The 18,239-nt window shown below is 44.7% G+C and overlaps 1 protein-coding gene across 1 annotated transcript; it reads left to right on the top strand.

Moving 5' to 3' along the window:
• Positions 1–10,463: 10,463 nt before the first annotated feature.
• On the top strand, positions 10,464–16,856 carry DBX1 (developing brain homeobox 1). The gene is made up of 4 exons (XM_074273798.1): positions 10,464–10,894; positions 11,620–11,721; positions 13,782–13,984; positions 16,008–16,856. Exons 1-4 carry the CDS (start codon positions 10,525–10,527, stop codon positions 16,395–16,397), a joined length of 1,065 nt encoding a protein of 354 aa, XP_074129899.1. The 5' UTR covers positions 10,464–10,524; the 3' UTR covers positions 16,398–16,856.
• Positions 16,857–18,239: the final 1,383 nt, after the last annotated feature.

Genomic DNA, 18,239 nt, shown 5'->3' with positions numbered 1-18,239 from the left:
GCACAGTATCTAGAGGTGCTTAATAAATATTTGTTAAGCTCTCATCGGGCCAAGCATCTTGACATTTGTTCCCAGCCTTCCCATTTTCCCCTTCGCCCTTTTCCCAAAGAGCTATCTCTTGTCATAACATATATCTGTTTTCTACTCTCTCTAGAGCTTCTTTTGAATCTTAAGGCATTGACAGTGCTGAGGATCAGAGGCCAGGGGAACATAGACTGAAACTTGGCCTAAAATCTTCCTCCATACAGGAAGTCTTTGCTCTTTCTTTTTTAGTTGTTACTGATGTCTTCCTTTTCATCAAATCATGCTATGTCCTCAGATAGAGTAAAATCTCCTTGAGGGGAAGGAATGTTTCACTTTTGTCCCCACCATCTGATAAATACCTCTCTATTAACTCTATTGTTTATATGCTATTTCCTTCTTGAAAGGAGGATTTTTTTTATAACCCTAGAACCTAGCAAATGTCTTCTACACAGTGCCTGCCTGCTAAATCCATGTTCTACAAAACAGTTCCTAGAGTAGCAGTTCCCTAGAGATTACCTACTGCCCACCATGCCTATGAGACTTTTCCAGCCAAAATTATGTAGCTGTCATTTCATTAAAAATGAGGCATTCAACAATAAGAATTATGAAGTACCAGCTATGGGACCCTATGCAAGTCACTTAACTCAGTTTACCTCAGTTTCCTCATCTGTAAAATAACCTGGAAAAAGAAGTGGTAAACCTTTTCGGATCTCAAATGGGGCCAAGAAGATTTAGACAGGACTGAACAATAGCAAGAGAGCTCTCAGTTGCTGTCTCTCTCTTAAATCCATATCTGTTTCTTCTATCTTTATGTCTTTTCTACCTGCTTGTCTTTACTCTAAATCTGAAATTTCTATTTTTCAAAATAAACGCCCTCAAAAATATACTTCCTGTAGAATCCTGTTCCATTGCCACTTGAATACAGTCTCCTTGAAAGCAGGTATTGTCTCATTTTTATATTTTTATCATCATCTAGCACAATGCCTTTTCACCTGGTAGGACTTTAACAAATGCTTTTTGATTGATCGAAGGAGTCAGGGAATAAATGGAGGTGACTCTGAGTTTTTGAAAGGCAAGCCATTAGAACAAAAGTACTGAGAATGCTGACAAGACTGTGACCAAAATACAACTTACCTAACTAAGTTAAAAGGGGAGAATCACCCAGTTGAAGCATCTTTTCAGCCACAACAATCCTTGGAGATTATACTTAATGAGAGGCACAGTCTCCCCAACAATATCATAGATCACCTAATTATCAAAGTCACAACATACATCCTTAGAATAAAAGCAGTAAAGGGATCTGTTGACTCTACCCTAAACTTTTTTCTTTCTCATTGAAATGTAGTATCAGCTTGAAAAGCTATCAAACTACACCATCTCGTTTTGGACCAGACGTACCTGCTTCTTCAGTAGTCCTCCTAGGTCTTGAAAGTACATGAAGTAAAGAAGGTTGAGAGGGAATGTCACCCTGGGGCTCCATGTACTCTTGAAGCTAAAAAGGAAAGATCATCTTTAATATCTTTGAATTCCATTGGGATCTAGTGATTAGAAAAAGAGAAGTAGGAGAGGAAAGAGGAAGTAAACTATAAGTGAGCTATTAGAGACTGAAAACTAAAAGAGAAGCTGAGGCTCAAGATTTAAATACCCTAAACGGCTTTTATTCGCCTTCTTCCTCTTCTCCTTGGTAGTACCAGGTCTCCAAGGGTTGTATGATTAATGTTTAAGAAACTCCTAGTTTCCTTGTTTGTCTAAAGGGCAACCAAACTATGCTTACCTTTGGATACAGCAAAACCACTACTAGCCCTGTATCCCAAAGAGATAATAAAAAAGGAAAAAGAGCCTACATATGCAAAAATACTTATAGCAGCCCTTTTCCCAGTGTCAAAATATTGAAAAGTGAGGTGATACCATCAACTGGGGAAATGGTAAAACAAGCTGTAATATATGGAATACTATTGTGCAAAAAAAAAAATGATCAACAGGCATATTTCAGAAAAACATGGAAAGACTTGTAAGAACTGATGCAAAGTAAACTGAGCAGAACCAAGAAAACATTGTATACAGTATCAGCAACATTGTGTCTTGATCAACTATGAATAGCTCAGCTCTTCTCATCAACGCAATGATATAAGACAAATACAAAGGACTCATGAAGGAAAGTGCTATCCATATCCATATAAAGAACTGATGGACTCTGAATGCAGATCTGAGCATATGCTTTTCAATCACTTTATTCTTTCTCATGTATTTTTTAAATTTTGATTTGTTGCTGCTGTCACAACTGTGATTAATGTGGAAATAATACATCTAGGTTGCATAGTAGATACAGCAACAGTCCTGCAGTTAGAACCTAAATTCAAATGACCCTGAGCAAATCATTTAACCCTGAATACCTCAAAAATGAACAAATGAATGAATGAATAAAAATGGGAAACCCTGAAGGAAATTCTGTTCTCTAAAAAATATCATTCATCATAAACTCAAAGAAAAAAAGCAACATGGTACATTAGAAAGAGTAGTGGTTATGGAGTTCAGAGGACAGACAGCTCAAAAAAATCCCAATTCTACCTGTTACTATCAAGAAGCAAGACATACACCCACTCTGGGGCTCCATTTTCTCATTTGTTCCCTCAAATTCCCTGCCAGTACTACTCCTATGATAGCATTAAAGTTGAAACAGACCTCAGAGATCATTTTAGAACAACCCTACTATAAAAAATTAATTTTTTAAATATAGTGAGCTGAACTCATCTCTGTATTACTTCCACCTTCTTCCACAAATATCTGAAACCATAAAGCAGGCCCATTTCTAAATAACCATCGCTTCTCCAGATGAAGAATTCCCATTTCCTCAGGGACCACCTGCCTATTTTCAATGCAAATCCAAAATTTTGCACTATAGTTTAATTCTTGATCATAAAGCAGCCATTGTGACATCTGTTCTTGGCCTTCCAACCTTCCCCTTTGCCCAAGAACTTATAGTTGCCATAACATATATTTATTTTCTACTTCTCTAGAGCTACTTTTGAATCTCATGACATTGATACAATACCCGAGGATGAAAGGCCAAGGAAAAACATACATTGAAATCTGGCCTAAAGTCTTCTATAAAAAGACTTTAATTGTTACTGCCTTCTTCTTTCTCAAATTTCTTCAGCTAGAATCAAATCTTCTTGAGAGTAGGGAATGTCCTTTTTGAAAGCAGGATTATTTTTGGTGACCCCAGCACCGAGCAAACATCTTCTGTACAATGTCTACCTGCTAAATCCCTGTTCTAGTGTTGTATCTCCCTAGAGGTTATGCACTGCTCACTCTGCCTGTGAGGGGAGACAACCCTTTCTAGTGAACTTTCAACCAAAATGATGTAGTGGTCATTTCATGACACCTTTACACATCATCATTACTAAGCAACTAAACAGAGGAAAAACAATAAGAATGATGAAGAACATGAATTATTCTAGTTTCTACTCCCATTCCAAAATTAATGTTAACTTGTTTAAGACTCAAGCATGGATCACAGATGTTAACATATGAATTTTATGTGCTATAAAGCTAAATCTATAATTCAAATATTTATGAAACAAAAACTTTCACTGTCTCAAGCTTGCTAATGACCAGTAATCAAAGTCTGAGCTCATGCTCTTATTAATCAATTAGAAAAAAGGAAAAGACATGCAACAGTTCTATCATATCACTAATTGTAATGTCTGAGGCTAAATTTGACTCCAACTCTTGTGCTCTACCCACTGTGCCACCCAGTTGCTCCTTGCCTAAAATTTTAATAATCTTTAAATATCTCTCTCTTTACCTCTTCTCCCTCTTCTCTTCAGAGAGAATACTCTGTCTCCCAATCCACACCCCACAAATGAAATATTCCAATTAGATCTACCTACCCTGGCAATGATAACGTCCAAATTTTTCTCTATTTCCATTCAAAACTATGCACATTATCAGCTGGTTATTTAAAAACAAAAATACTGTGTAAACTAATTCTGTCTTGAATGTAAATGTTTGATAGTTCCTTTAAAAAGGGAAGGGGAGGTACATAAACCTTTAAAATGGATATTGCTAATTAATTCAAGTGAATCTCTAATTGTGATTATGTTCTTTGGTTCTTTTGGTTTTTTTCCCCCCAAAAGAAAACTCTGTGTGTGTGTGTGTGTGTGTGTGTGTGTGTGTGTGTGTGTGAGAGAGAGAGAGAGAGAGAGAGAGAGAGAGAGAGAGAGAGAGAGAGAGAGAGAGAGAAAATGGATATGTAGGTATATATGTGTTTATTGAACCAAATAGTTTAAAATCCAGCAAAGAGAACTGGTCACTAGAAACTATTAACCCAAAATTGTATTATTTTCCTTTTTGGTCTTCCATTTTGGATCAATGTTAGGTTAGAATCCAACACAAGAATGAAGAATATGAATATCCAAGTTCGAGAAATGAAATAGTCTAAGTACTTGATATGATAGGATAAAATTGCCATGACCGATGACTCTATGTATTCAAAAGCCTTCCAGATAGGAGAAATGAGATTCTGCCCCCCCACTCCAGAATATGAAGTACACATCAGATATCAGTTTCCCCTCCCAAGAGCCCAAGCCCCTCAAGATTCAAAATGAACTCTGCAAAGAGGCATCTGGTCCCAATCAATGCATCATTAGAGACCAGGGAAAAAGAAAATAATGGTAAACCTCCAGCCTATCAGCTCATCTCCTGCTTCCCCCCACACACACACACAAAAAGTAGGCCATTTAGTATAAGGAAAAACCTCTTCTTTCCAACTCGGCTGTCAACCGACCTTACCTTCTCCAACATCCACCTTTTGATACCAAAGCGTCTAGGACAGAAAATCAATAATTCCAGCTAGGGGCTGAGGGGACCAAAAAAAAAAAAAGAGAGAGAGATGGCTTTCTGAGTAGGACCAAAGCTGGCAACCTGAAAGGCTTGGAGTGAATGAAGGGAGAGAACTTGACGTTTCTCCCTTGATGCCTAATCAGTCTAGCCTTGTTGGGGTGGGGGAAGGACCACACGTTTCAGGGTGTCCCCCTTCACCTCCCACTTTCATCCCAGGACCTCAGGCATAGCTAATCTAAGTTCCCTCCACTTTGTTCTTGGCCGAAGAGTCGCTCATGGGGAGGGGGAAGGGAGATGACCTGGGATAGTACAATTTGAGCCCTTCCTTTCCCAAATCCGTGTCCTCTACCGGGGGCCCCAGATTAGAGGGGGAAAGCTGCCGTTCGTCATCTTAAAAGTGGAGGTCGTCCTGATGTGGGGGCGGGGCGGAAGAGAATTGCTCGTTTAAAGGCCCTTTGGGTGACCTTTCTAGGTGATATCGGGATGGAAGTCCTTCTAGCAGACCCAGGACCGAAAGGGAAGTGCGGGGGGTGAAGTGCATGGGGAGAGAATGGCAATTTTCATGATTTTTAGTAACCAGGACGCAATATCCTTCACCTGAAAACTAACCCACGGGTTCTCTCCCACGGGAACAAGCAAGGAGAACGAGAACCGGAAAAGGACCCCAAGAGTTTTTAAGAGAGAGGCAAGATCCCCCTCCCGTAACTACCTCCACCTACACGGCCGAACGCACCAAGGCCCCCTATTCCCATCCCCCAATTAACTTTAATTCTACAGGACGCGATGACGTCATCTGTCCTCGGCTTCGCTCGCTCCCCTCCTCCCCCTCGTCGGCCCCGTCCCCTCCCCCCCTTATCTCTCCCACCCCCGTTTCCCCAGGGGGGGCGCCGTCGGGGCCAACGTAAAGTCTTCTCGGCTCTCGGGCGCCCAGCGTAGCCAGCGCACTCTCACCGAGATCCTCTTTCTTCGCGTCTAAATAAAAACCCACACACGCACACACACACAAAAAACACAACACACAGTTAACCACCTGTCAGGGCTGAGGATACAATAAGGCCGTCCCCAAAAGAGCTTTTCATGCATGCGTAATATATTTGTTCAGCTATTCACTTAATGAAGCTGATAGATGTGATGCAAAAACAATGCTCAAGTTAATCTATTTAGTAAAATGTTTTGAGACTTTCAAGCTATGTTAAGGAGGGTAGTGTTCGGGGACATTCTCATTTAAATGCGCCCATCTCCCCTCTTAGGCTGCACAAGGGGGTTCGAGCAACCTATGTGAATATAATTTCTTATAAATGTGTCTTTAATGGGTTTAATTCACCCTTGCCAGCTGTTTTGGGAGCTATTTTGTAAGAGCAAAACAAACGTTTCAGGCTTGGAAAGCTAGTTAAAATTAGTTTCGGTCAGCGAGGCCAAGCTATATTTCCTGCAAACCATCTGCTTGATTGGCACAATAGAAGGATTTTCAAGGAAAAAAAAAAAAAGATGGGGGGGCGAGGTTCCAGGACTAGGGGTGGGGGAAGGATCCAGAAGGAGCCTCGGCTGGCCAATGGTACTTACTCGCGGCCTATTCGGAAGGTGAACGCCCTAGGTGTCTTAATATAGCGGCTCTCTGCGCAGCCTCGGCTTGCAGTCAGTTCCAGGAGGAGCAGCCGCCCGGGAGAGAGTTCGCCCGGGCCTGAGGGAGGCCGCGGCTCCTCGGCGTCCGCCCGCCCGCCCGCCTCCCTGCCCAAGCCGCAGAACGCACACGCGCGGCGCACGGAAGCGCAAGAGCCGCGGGCTTGGCTGATCCGGGCCCTGCCCTTGGCCTGGCGGGAGAGGGGCGGCCTTGGGCTGCGCCGGGAGGCCGTGCTTCCCGCCAAAGCCCTAAGCGCACGCTGTCCCCTCACAGCGCTCAGGCTCCGGCCCCAAAGGGAAGCCAGCCTGCGGCTCTTGCGCCCTGGCAAGGAGCGGGGTGGGTCTGGTTCTGCTTAGACGCCAGCTTGCGCCCCCGGGGACCCCGGAGTGCCCTAGACAGTGGCCTTTGGGCCGCTGCTGCGGGCGAGACCGAGGCCCTGCCGCCACCCGCGCCCAGCTCGGCCAGGGCAGGAAAGGGGCGACTTCTTCCTCCCAGGAGAAGGCGCCTGGCACTCCCCAAGCTGCCCACACCGTGGGGCGCTCTGGGACCTTGGGGTGGAGGAGGGGCTCCTAGTGGAACAGGTAGCCCGAGGCGACCTGTCGGGATTCCACCATTTGTGCCAGATTTCGGGCACCTCGGACTGAAGGTGGGGCTGGGGGTAGAGAGCGCAGGTAGCCCCGGCTTCTCTTCCAGCCGCTCTCCGAGCCTGTTTTGGGAAGCTTACCCCAAGCAAAGCAGAAGCCTAGAACTCACCAGTTCACCTACACAGGCAGGCGCCTCTCCTGATTCTGTCCTCCCAAGTTTTTTGTCCCCCCACCCCCACCCCATTCCTAAAAAAAGAAAAGAAAGACAGCCTTGGACAAAGAACTCTAGAGACTTCTCCGAAATAAATGTGAAGATAACGACATTAAAACGAATGGCAGGAAGCACAAAACCCCACGGGCACAGGTCAAATGCCATTAGTCACAGGTCTTAGCTGCAGACGCCGGGGCTCGCGGCCCTATAAACGATCGCTGACTTTGAAAAGCAAAGTGCAAGGGGATCACTTAAAGTGAGATCCTTTCGTCGGATTTCTTGGTCTTTATGATCTCTCCCCCTTTCAGAGGCATCAAACCCTCTCCCAACCCCCAACCTTTTTTTTCTCCTGCTGCCTAAAGAATTCTGCAGGACGCTAAGTAACCAGGTCCACGTGGATCGCAGCAGGGTTTGACCCAACCTTCCAAAAAATGTCAGTCCCCCCTTTTAAAAGCAGAAAAATTACCAGCAGTCGGTCTATAGTGAGGCAAAATGCTCCCGGTCTATGTGGAAAGAAAGGAGTAAAATCTTCTAAAAGGGAAAGATGGTGACGTTAAGGGGGAGAAGGGTAACGAGAAGCCCCAAATCTCCAGAAACTGCCCCCAAAGAATATTCTCACACGCCCCACCTTGCTGCCCCTCCATCCCTCATACCCAGAGGGAACATGTTTGGAAATGACTCCAGGTCTTCTCAAATTTCACTCTCTGTATAATTTCCGTGATTTCTGCTCCTGTTTGGGGGCCGGAGTTTGGAGTTCTGAAAAGTCCCATCTCAGGGCAAAAGCTTTCAGACGCTCCCGGGACTTGCAGGCTCTAAATAGTCAAATAGAAAAGGAGAATTCGATGGCTCCCCATGAAAGGCCCAAAGTAGGTGTTCCGGACGAGATCTCAGATTGCCCAATGAGTTCCTGGGGGATTTAGTTGGGAAAACCTAATCCGGAGTCCCGTTTCAAGCGCAGGTGTTTCAAAGGAATGTCTCTTTATTCCTCCTGCTCCAGGTCCTCCTGAATCTCTTAGAAAGTTGTCCCTAGTTTTAGTGCAAAACGCCCCAAATGGGAAATTTTTGAAGTACTTAAACAGATATTGCTCCCCACCCCAACTACAGCCAACCCCTAAGTGTGCCTCGGGTCGCATTAACTCGTGCAGTCAGTTCCTACAGATAAACATCCAATAAAAAATGTATATATAAATCTTTTTTTTTTTTTTTAATAGCTCCCTTCTCTCTCAACTTTGCTCTTCTTCGCCCTGCCGCCCCCAACCCCGAGCTGAGTAAGGTTAGGAAACTGTGCCCAATATCACTTTTCATCATTAATTCTGGTCCTCAGAGTCCTGCACTAAATAACTTTTTAATTTGATTCCAGAGAGAGCTTAAGCAGGCTCTCTTTCTTGCCTAATGTGATATAAATCGCAGATGCACTTTTATTGAATGGTTAAAGCAGCGACATGGAGATAATCAACACAAAACGCCCCGAACAAAACCATCGAGAGAAATAAAGCTGGTTAATAAGATTTTTGAGAAAGCTTTGTGTTAAAAAGTAAAAAGGGAAAACAGCTGAAGGTGACAGTTAGTTCATGGTTAATAGGATAAGAGCCCTACGGCTGAGGCTGCACACTTCTCTTCGTTTAGGTTCAGCCACACTAAAGAACTGAATGGGACATTTAACACATCTGTTATATCCTCTAACAGGGAAATCAGGTGAAATCAACTTCAACAGCTCCCATCGCTAAGCTACCGGAAAGCCAAAGCGCTGGCGCTGGCGAGAATCGCGTCCAAAAACACTCTGAGAATGGCCCAACTTCCTTAAAGTTAGGAAAAGCAACTGTTGTATTTTCGCTCTCGCCCTCACTCCCCCTTGTGCCTTTTTTGTGAAGTGGGGGTCTATTACATGCAGTCCTGAAGCTCAGAGAACAAATATACAGATATGGGTTATATAGAAGAGAATCTATCTTGGAGACACTTGAAAACAGCAGGGAAAGGTCTCTCCACCAAAACAAACAAACAAACAAACAAACAAACAACAAACAAAACAAAACAAAAACAAAAAACAAAAGCAAAAGCAAAAAAAGAAAAAAGAAAAAGAAAAGAAAAGAAAAAGAAGAAAAGAAGAAGGAAAGGAAAGAAAAGAGGAAAAAGAAAAAAAGTTAGAAGTATATATTTGAACGCAAGACGGATAGGGTCACTTTTTTATAGCTCCTTGAAGATTCCACCATGACTGAGTTGGAAATAGGCATTTTTTTTTTTGTCGGAAGGGAATTAAATCCCACTGTTCCAGGATCTTCAAAATGGGCTAGTCTGCTTTTCAGAAGTTTAGGTGATCCCAAGCTTGGAATGCTTTGCAAATTTGCTAGTAAGTTTGAGAATGTTGCACGTTAAAGGAGCTAGATTTATCGAAGGTCATCTAACATCCAGAATAGCCCACCTCCCCATCCCGAAATATACATTTCAAAGTTTTCTGTGGTATTTTACATCTCTAATTCCCTCCACACATTAATGCCCCCCCCCCTCCCCGCTTCATTTCTGGCTTATGTTTCTGCTGAGAAGAGAGGAGGGACTAAGGAAAAAGTTTTATTTTAGCATTCCTTGATTTGTATTTTTATGGCCTCCACCCCCAAGCTGCAGATGAGTCTATATGAATATTTATTTATATTCGAAACTCAGCAGGAGGGAGCAGCAAATAAATTTAGTGCTTTCTTTAAATAATTCCTTTTCTATGAGGCAAAAATAATGTCATTGGAAACTTTTAAATAGGCATTTAATTAGCCTGTGTTGCTTCTGAACAAAAACCCTGCTGGGATCCTTTGGAACACTGTATTCCAAAGAGGCGGTCAATATGCAAAATTGATGACTACACGTTCTTTGTTAGCAGGCCTTTGTGCATTGCTTGCTTATGAAGTCTAATCCAATCATAAATTGCACCCCTGCACCAATCAGAGCGCCCAAAGCCCTCGATGAATGAAACTCAAGTGGAGAACTTTGTTGAACCTCATTGTTCGAGCTGTCACTTTTGAAAGAGCTTTAGCGGACTGACCACTATAAAACCCATCATCTAGCAGGAAGGGCCCGTGTAGACCTCTTGTCACCCTCGCTCGCTGGATCTTCCTTCGAGAAGTTTGCAAAAGAAGGAGAGAAGAACTGAGGGTGGGAGGGGGAGGGAAGAAATTCCGATTGGATACGTCGAATAAGATTATTTCTTTTGAAAAAAAAAAAAGAAAAGGAAAAGAAAAGAAAAAGCTACTGAGATGATGTTCCCTAGCCTCCTTGCTCCTCCGGCAGTGTACCCCAATCTCCTGAGACCTACTCCTACGCTCACGCTGCCTCAGTCTCTGCAGTCTGCCTTCTCTAGCCACTCCAGCTTCTTGGTGGAAGATCTGATCCGCATCAGTAGGCCGGGGAGTTACTTGCCCCGCAGCGTCCCCCAGCCCACTCTGTCCCCTCCAACTTCAGGAGCCACCTCGGCCATGACTGACACGGTGAGCTCCGACTTGGTCAGCTCCTCCGCTTCCAGCAGCCGGCGAGGGTGCTCCCCTCAGACTTCTGCGTCTCAGACAAACGAAGCCACTTTCCTCAAGTTCGGAGTGAACGCCATCCTGTCCTCGGCTCCCAGAACGGGTAAGTGACCCACAAGCCCAAGAAACAAGCGCACACTCGAGCTGGCGACTCGGGAGAAGGGTGGAGGATGTAGGGAGTGGCGAATGATTCCTCCTGCTGCCTTAGCGCTTCCTCCTCTTATCCACACAAGTGTCTCTAGTTCAAGAGCGCTAAGAAACCCTCACTAACCTGCACGGAGCCTCCACCTGTGTGTGCAAACCGGGATCTCTTCTTATGCTTTACAAGATCTCGAGTTAAAATAATGCTGCCAGAGCCCCCCCGACCTTTTCCTTTTCCCCGTCACCTTTCTCGGAGTCCTGGTGAGATCGTGCTCTTCCCCACACTGTTGAGCAAGTGATTTTCAAAATACTAGATGAAAAATGGATGCACTACGTGATGGGATCCCTCTCTTCCCTACTCCAATCCCGTTTCTCTCCTTCCAGCCCCTACGCAACCCTTCGGGGAGGGGAGGGGAAGAGAGAAGGGAGGGGAAGGAGCGACAGCCACCACCAATAAATTCAGAACGCAGTTTGGTTTACTTTGTTTACGTCTTGAGGTGGGGATGTGGGGGTGGGGGATAACTGCAGGATCCACGGCATATTTAATCATCTCGTGCTTTTTTATTTTCTCTTAACGAATACACTATTTTAATCAATGTTCTCTCTCCTCCCCTCCTCCTTCTCATCCTCCCATTCTCCCTCTTCCTCCCTTTCCTTCTCTTTCCCTTCTTTTTTTTTTCCTACCAGAAACCTCCCCTGCCTTGCTTCAGAGTGTACCTCCTAAGAGTTTCTCCTTTCCCTATTTCGAAGGATCCTTTCAGCCTTTTATCAGATCCTCCTATTTCCCAGGTAAGTCAAACGTTTCTCTCCTTATTGCAAAGGAAACGGATTCTCTTACGCTTAGCCATCTCGTTCTTTGCCTATCCCTCAGTAATATTTCTCCGTCCATTCCTAGAGGTTATGCTCTGGTTCAGAGGTTGGAGGGAGTACAACATTCAAGAATCAGTCGCGCCAATTTGATGCCCTATTTAGCACAAGCAGTGACTGCTTGACATTTTGCTCCAATTCCCTGCTCTACAAATTAGCAGGAATTGTCATGGTCCAAATTTGAGGCGGTTCCCTTCTCACTGAGAAGCTGTTGGCATCTCTTCACGGCCGCCGTTTTCCCACAGAGTCAGTGCACTTTGCCATGATTCCCAACAAAGGTTTCAGCACCGAGACCAATTGGTCAGCTCCCTCCGGGCAGCCACACACAGACCCGGCACTCACTCTACCATGCTGCTGATAGACACTTACCAGCCATGGGCTAATTTCCCATTAAGGGTCATTCAGTGTTTCAGCATTTTCACAAGACCACATGGAGTGCTCCGTTGTGTGGGGTGTTTGGTGTAGTCAGGGGGATGTGGGGAGAGATCCCCCTCAACCCCCTTCATCCTGCTTCCCTCCCCCCCCCCAGTATTCCACTCTACTTTACAATTCCCACCCCCACCCCAAACAAAATAATACCAAAAGAACTTGGAAGATCTAGAATAAGAAACAAGTCAGTGGAAAACTCGAGGTGATGCTCTCCTCCAAAGCCATCTCCAGAGGGAGGCGCAGCCGCACCTTGAACACCGAAGCTGCTAATGCACGCAGGTGTAGACTCAGAGTAAAAAGCCAAAGTGGAGATTCGCTTTTCAGTGGGAAATGGCTAACTATGGGGGGGGGGGGGGGGGAGAGCATGAACGCCACGCAGATCTCCCGATCTCCTAATACGACCAAAAAGAACAAGCGATTAATTTTTAAAAGAGGATGGGGGAATTCAGCACCCCCCCCAAAAAAAAAACCCTTTCATTCACGCTGGAGATAATGGAATCTGCTCCCTTTCTGCCCCATCTCAATGCCTTAACAATAACAACTTGAGGTTTATAAATAGCTTTTCATGTCCATTTAATGAAAATGATTCGGGGAAGAGAAGCCCCTGCCATCAGTATTCTCCCAATGGTCCTGGCATGCAGTTGTGTTTAGTTTGAAAGTGTAAATCTCTTTTGTTCCAATAATATATGGCTTTAGCTGCTTGTCCTCAGCCTTTTTCTGTTAGTTCATTACTACACAATTACCATTCACGCTTCATTAGAATCTCTGTCTCTCCTCGGGAGGTTTTTTTTTTTTTTTTTTTAAGGCGAAACTCTCTCCTTTTTATCATACCAATACCCATTGGGAACCGGTCGATGTGCTAATGAACTGCCACTTTTCATGTATTGGGACAGAATTCTTTTGGTTTTGTAAAAGGAGGAGGGAGGAAAGATTAATATTTTAAAAGATGAATACCGATTATTTAAAAAAAAAAACCTAGGTCCCCAGAGAATTCCTCCCCCCCTTCTATTGGGGGAGGCACCTCATTTTCATCTGAAGAATGCAGAAGCTACGGAGCTGTTAAAAGCTTCGGAAAATCCAGGGGTTCAGGGCTAAGGGAAAAGCGGTTTTAGTTCACCTCCATCTTAGCTAATGCGCTCAGCCTTTTTTTCCCCCCTTTCTTTGAAATTCAAAACAAAACAGGCTACTATTGAAACTATTTTATACGTTTCAGTTGTCGTATCTAATCCTGGTTATTACGGTTGAAAAGGAAAGTTATTTGGGCGGAAAGCGCTTTTCAGCAGTGCAGGTTTATAGGTGCTGGGCCTATTCACTTGGGATATATGTCTGGAAAAGAAAGAAAAGAGGAGGGAGAGAGAAAGAGAGATGGGGGAGGAGAGGTAGAAAAAGACACGAGGACTGAAAGAGATGAAGGGAGGAGTGCGGGGGGGGGGGGAGAGTGAATTGTAAGCAGAGCTGGGGGAGGGGACGGGAAAGAGAGAGGGAAAGCGCCTCTCTGGGGGTGAGCCAGCTCCCTAGCTCACTTGCCACTTTCCCTCCCTCCTTCTTGGCAGCTTCGTCCTCAGTGGTGCCCATCCCTGGCACTTTCTCCTGGCCCTTGGCAGCGAGGGGCAAGCCGAGGCGGGGGATGCTTCGCCGGGCGGTGTTCTCCGACGTGCAGCGGAAAGCGCTGGAGAAGATGTTCCAAAAGCAAAAGTACATCAGCAAACCTGACCGGAAGAAGCTGGCGGCCAAGCTGGGCCTGAAAGATTCTCAGGTGAGGCGGAGCGGTTCTTTGGTCCCTGCTCGCCCACACGCCAACTCTCCTTCTGCTTCTTTCGTAGGGTCAGAGATCTAGGGCTGGGAGAGACCTCTGAGGTCATCTAGTCCAATCTTCTCATTTTACAGATGGGGAAACTGAGGCCGGGGAGATTAAGTGAATTACTCATGGTCCCCCGGGTAGCGATTCTCTAAAGTAGAATTTGAATCCAGGTCTTCTAAAAGTTCCAATGGATTGAATCCAAGAACTCAGATTTCAAAAGTGATATTCTCCTCTGAGGCATAGTGATACAGTGGAAAGAGCTCTGAGTTTGAAGTCAAAGGATCTGGGTTCAAGTCACATCCAGCTTTCAAATATTTATCTGCCTTGACTTCAGAAAAGTCATTTCAGAATCCTGAGCCTTGCTCTCCTCAGCTGTAAAACAAGTGGTTGGAATCTAGTCACTAGATTGTCCCAGGTCCTTTCTATCTCAACCTAGGACCTTATAATGTATTGTTATTCAGTCCCTTCTGCTCTATGGAAACTGTTTACATGGCAAAAATGACATGATTATTACCCTGTCTAAAGTGCAGGGCCCCAGACCCAAATCCCAGCTATTTTCCACTGCTAGGCAGAGAAAGATGGAGCTAAGGGACTGCAGACACCTAGCACTTTGAAGTTTGTCTTTCCCTAGAGACTCAACAGGGAAATTAAACTGAAAGGCTTCTTCAGGGTCACTGGCAAAACCTAATGGAATATTTTCACGGAGCTAAAATAGAAGAGAAAAGGGAGTGAAATTCTTAGTTGGAGGTAGTAAGTTTCAGAGGTCAGTCTCACTATCAGCAATGCCCTGAGAGAGGGTGGGTTAATAAGGAGCCGAAATGGAGCTCAGGAGCCGAAATGGAGTCTCAGGCATTACTAGCTTTCGACAAAAGGGACAGAACAGGACTTGAGTTTTTGTTGTTGTTTTTCTGTACAATGAATGCTGGGTTAGATAATCCTTCAGGTTCCTTCGAACTCAAAATAAAGGTCCATGGCTTCTTTATTCTCCCTTCCCTCCCCCTTGAATTCTAATCTTTTCCCCTCTCCTTGAGATTAGGAATGTGTGTGGGGAGGGGGGAGGAGTGGAGATTGAAAAGAAAGGGGGAAAGAAAGCAGGAGAAAATAATCAAGGTCCTTCTTCTGCCCTCTTCATCTCCCCTTTCCCAGCTTCTCTTCCTAGTGCCCTCCTTCAGGTCTTCTTCTCTTTCTTTGTACCTTCCCCCACCCCTTTCCAACACTCTATCCCCTATCTCCCTCCATCTTTTCGTGTTCTCTCTCTCTCTCTCTCTCTCTCTCTCTCTCTCTCTCTCTCTCTCTCTCTCTCTCTCTCTCTCTCTCTCTCTCTCTCTCTCTCTCCTTTGTCTCTGTCTCTCTCTCTCTGTCTCTCTCTGTCTCTCTCTGTCTCTCTCTGTCTCTTGTATCTCTCTCTCTCTCTGTCTCTCTGTCTCTTGTATCTCTTTCTGTCTCTCTGTCTCTTGTATCTCTCTCTCTCTGTCTTTTGTATCTCTCTGTCTCTGTCTCTCTATCTCTGTCTCTTGTATCTCTCTTTCTCTGTCTCTTGTATCTCTCTCTCTGTCTCGCTGTCTCTTGTATCTCTCCCTCCCTCCCTCTCCCTCTCTCTCTCTCTCTCTCTCTCTCTCTCTCTCTCTCTCTCTCTCTCTCTCTCTCTCTCTCTCTCTCTCTCTCTCTCTCTCTCTCTCTCTCTCTCTCTCTCTCTCTCTCTCTCTCTCTCCCTCCCTCCCTCCCTCCTTCCCTCCCTCCTTTTTTTCTCTCTGTCTCTATCTCTCTCCTTTTCTCCCTCCCCCTCTCTTCCTTCTTCCTTCCCTGATTTCTAGCTCTTCCTTCATGCCCCTCTCTCTTTCTCTCCTTTCCTCTTTCCTCTTGCTCTCCCACTCTCCCCATCAGGAGAGCTTTCTCTCTTGATCCTCCCGGAGAACTTCTGCCCCTCCCCGGGTTACCGCCTAACTAACCCCCCGCCCCCTTCTTCTTGGTCCGGTAGGTGAAAATCTGGTTTCAGAACCGCCGGATGAAGTGGCGGAACTCGAAAGAGAGGGAGCTCCTGTCTAACGGGGGCTGTCGAGAACAGACTTTACCCACCAAGCTCAACCCCCACCCGGACCTGAGTGACGTGGGCAAGAAATGCCCGGGGGACGACGACGAGGAAGACGACGAAGAGGAGGAGAGCTCCGCGCTGGGGCCGGCCAGCCCTCGCCACTCCCTGGCCTTCCACCGCTCTTCCGAGCACCTCCACCTCCGCGATCGGCTAGCAGCCCAGCTGCCTCCCTCCCCCACCCACTCTAGCAGCCCCAGTAAACCTTCGGACTTTTCAGACTCGGAAGAGGAGGAGGAAGAGGCCGAGGGGGAAGAGGAAGAGATCACTGTTTCTTAGAAGGCCTTAGCCAAAGAGGGGACGCTGTTGACAAATTAGTCGGGGTCTCATGAGTACTATGGGTCCCTCCCCATAGGCAGCTGTACCACTTCCAAGTAGCCCGCCTCTCCACCCCCCGACACGTATCAGCCAGGAGTTCTCCCGATTTTACTAGTGTCTCCCCGGGGAAAGAAAGCCTGTCATTTAATCCCACTTTCCACGGAAGATTACCTAGATCCATTTTCTCTTAGGAGAGTCTCTCCTCCTCAGCTTCAAACAATAAGATAAGCTTAATTGAATTCTGGATCCACAAGCAGAGTTGGGAAGATTTCTCTGATTCATTATTAATCTGTGGGATGGGGAGTGGGACCTCCAGAGCAGAAAGGTTCGATTTCAGAGGCAGATTAGGATGCACTTAAACTCAGCATCCTTTCTACTAGCTCCAACATCCATTTGTGCCTTGGTCCTTCCTTTCACAACTACATTAGTAAGCACAGCCCAGTGTCTGGCCTGGGGGTGGGGAGGTGGTGGTGGGGTAGCAAGGGAATGACTAAGGTATTATCCACAGCAAAGATGGAAGTTCTCTGATCAGATTTGGAGCCTGCTCTGAACTGAGAAATACATTGTCTAAAGGGAGACATAAGGTAGTTTCTATTTTTATATGTGTTTAATTTTTTTTCTCTATAATTTATGCATCCATATTCTATATGTTAAGCACTCTCTAACCAACCTCCTTTCGTTCCCTGGGTGCCACCACCTCTAGGCTCCTTGGTTCCGGGTGCAATGTGAAATGTGGGTGGAGGAGATGGCCAAGCTTCCGACTCTTGGCCAAACTTGGCTGTCTTTGCACAGCTTTTATGAACTGTACACTATTTTGTACACATGTGCCGTATGGATATTTTAAACCAAGGTTATTGTGAATGACACTAAGGAAGGACTGACTAGATTTGGGTTTTTTTTTTTTTTTTTTTTTGTGATGGCTTTTAAACTAAAAAACAAAACAAAACAAAAAAGTAGCTGTTTAATGGTATAACTTATAAAGAAACATTTTTATTTTGTATTTTACTCTGTACAGATTTTAAAATATGTATGTAAATATAATAAATGGAACAAATGCCAAATAAAAATTAGAATGTTGAGATTACAGGTGAATTCACCATTTGTATCAAAATAGAACATTATGTGTTGATAAAATGGTCCTGGTTGTTGGATCTTGGTTAAATCATTGAACACCTCCACCTCAGTTTCCTCATTTGTAAAAATAAATAGGGGGCTGATTTAGACTAGGTAACCACTAAGATCCCTTCTAAATCTAAAATCTGATGACTCTATTTCCAATAGCATAACACTAACAAGTGAAGACCCTTAGGAGCAGTTCTTCCCTTTTAAAGACTGGAATAATCATATTAAGTGAAACATGAAAACAGATTGAAAGTATTCAAAATTACTATTATGAGAAGATTGTTCACCCTTTAAAACCTATAAAATTTACTTTGTTTCTCCTACCATTTTAGAATATGGGGAAAGTTATGGTTGGGATATCTGTCCAATTAGATCACCAAGGACACTGTCTCCAGTATTATTTGTTTGTTCTTTTCTTTTGATGACAGGATATGAGGAGACCTTTTAACATTTTTTTCTTGATAATCTCATCTACTCCCATTGCCTCTTATCAGTTTTATGCAGAAATCTTTCCAATCCATGTGTTCAGAGTGGATCTCAACTATAAATTTTAATACCATATTTCTAATTGCCTGATAAATTCTCCCCCTGAATATTCTGCTAGCATCTTCAAAAGTGAAATTATCATATTTCCCACAAAACCTGGCCTTTTTCATAAATTCTCCAACTCTATTGATACAC

The sequence above is a fragment of the Sminthopsis crassicaudata genome, chromosome 6 (assembly GCF_048593235.1).
Source record: "Sminthopsis crassicaudata isolate SCR6 chromosome 6, ASM4859323v1, whole genome shotgun sequence".
Lineage (NCBI taxonomy): Eukaryota > Metazoa > Chordata > Mammalia > Dasyuromorphia > Dasyuridae > Sminthopsis > Sminthopsis crassicaudata.
This window is presented reverse-complemented; position numbering and strand designations above follow the sequence as displayed.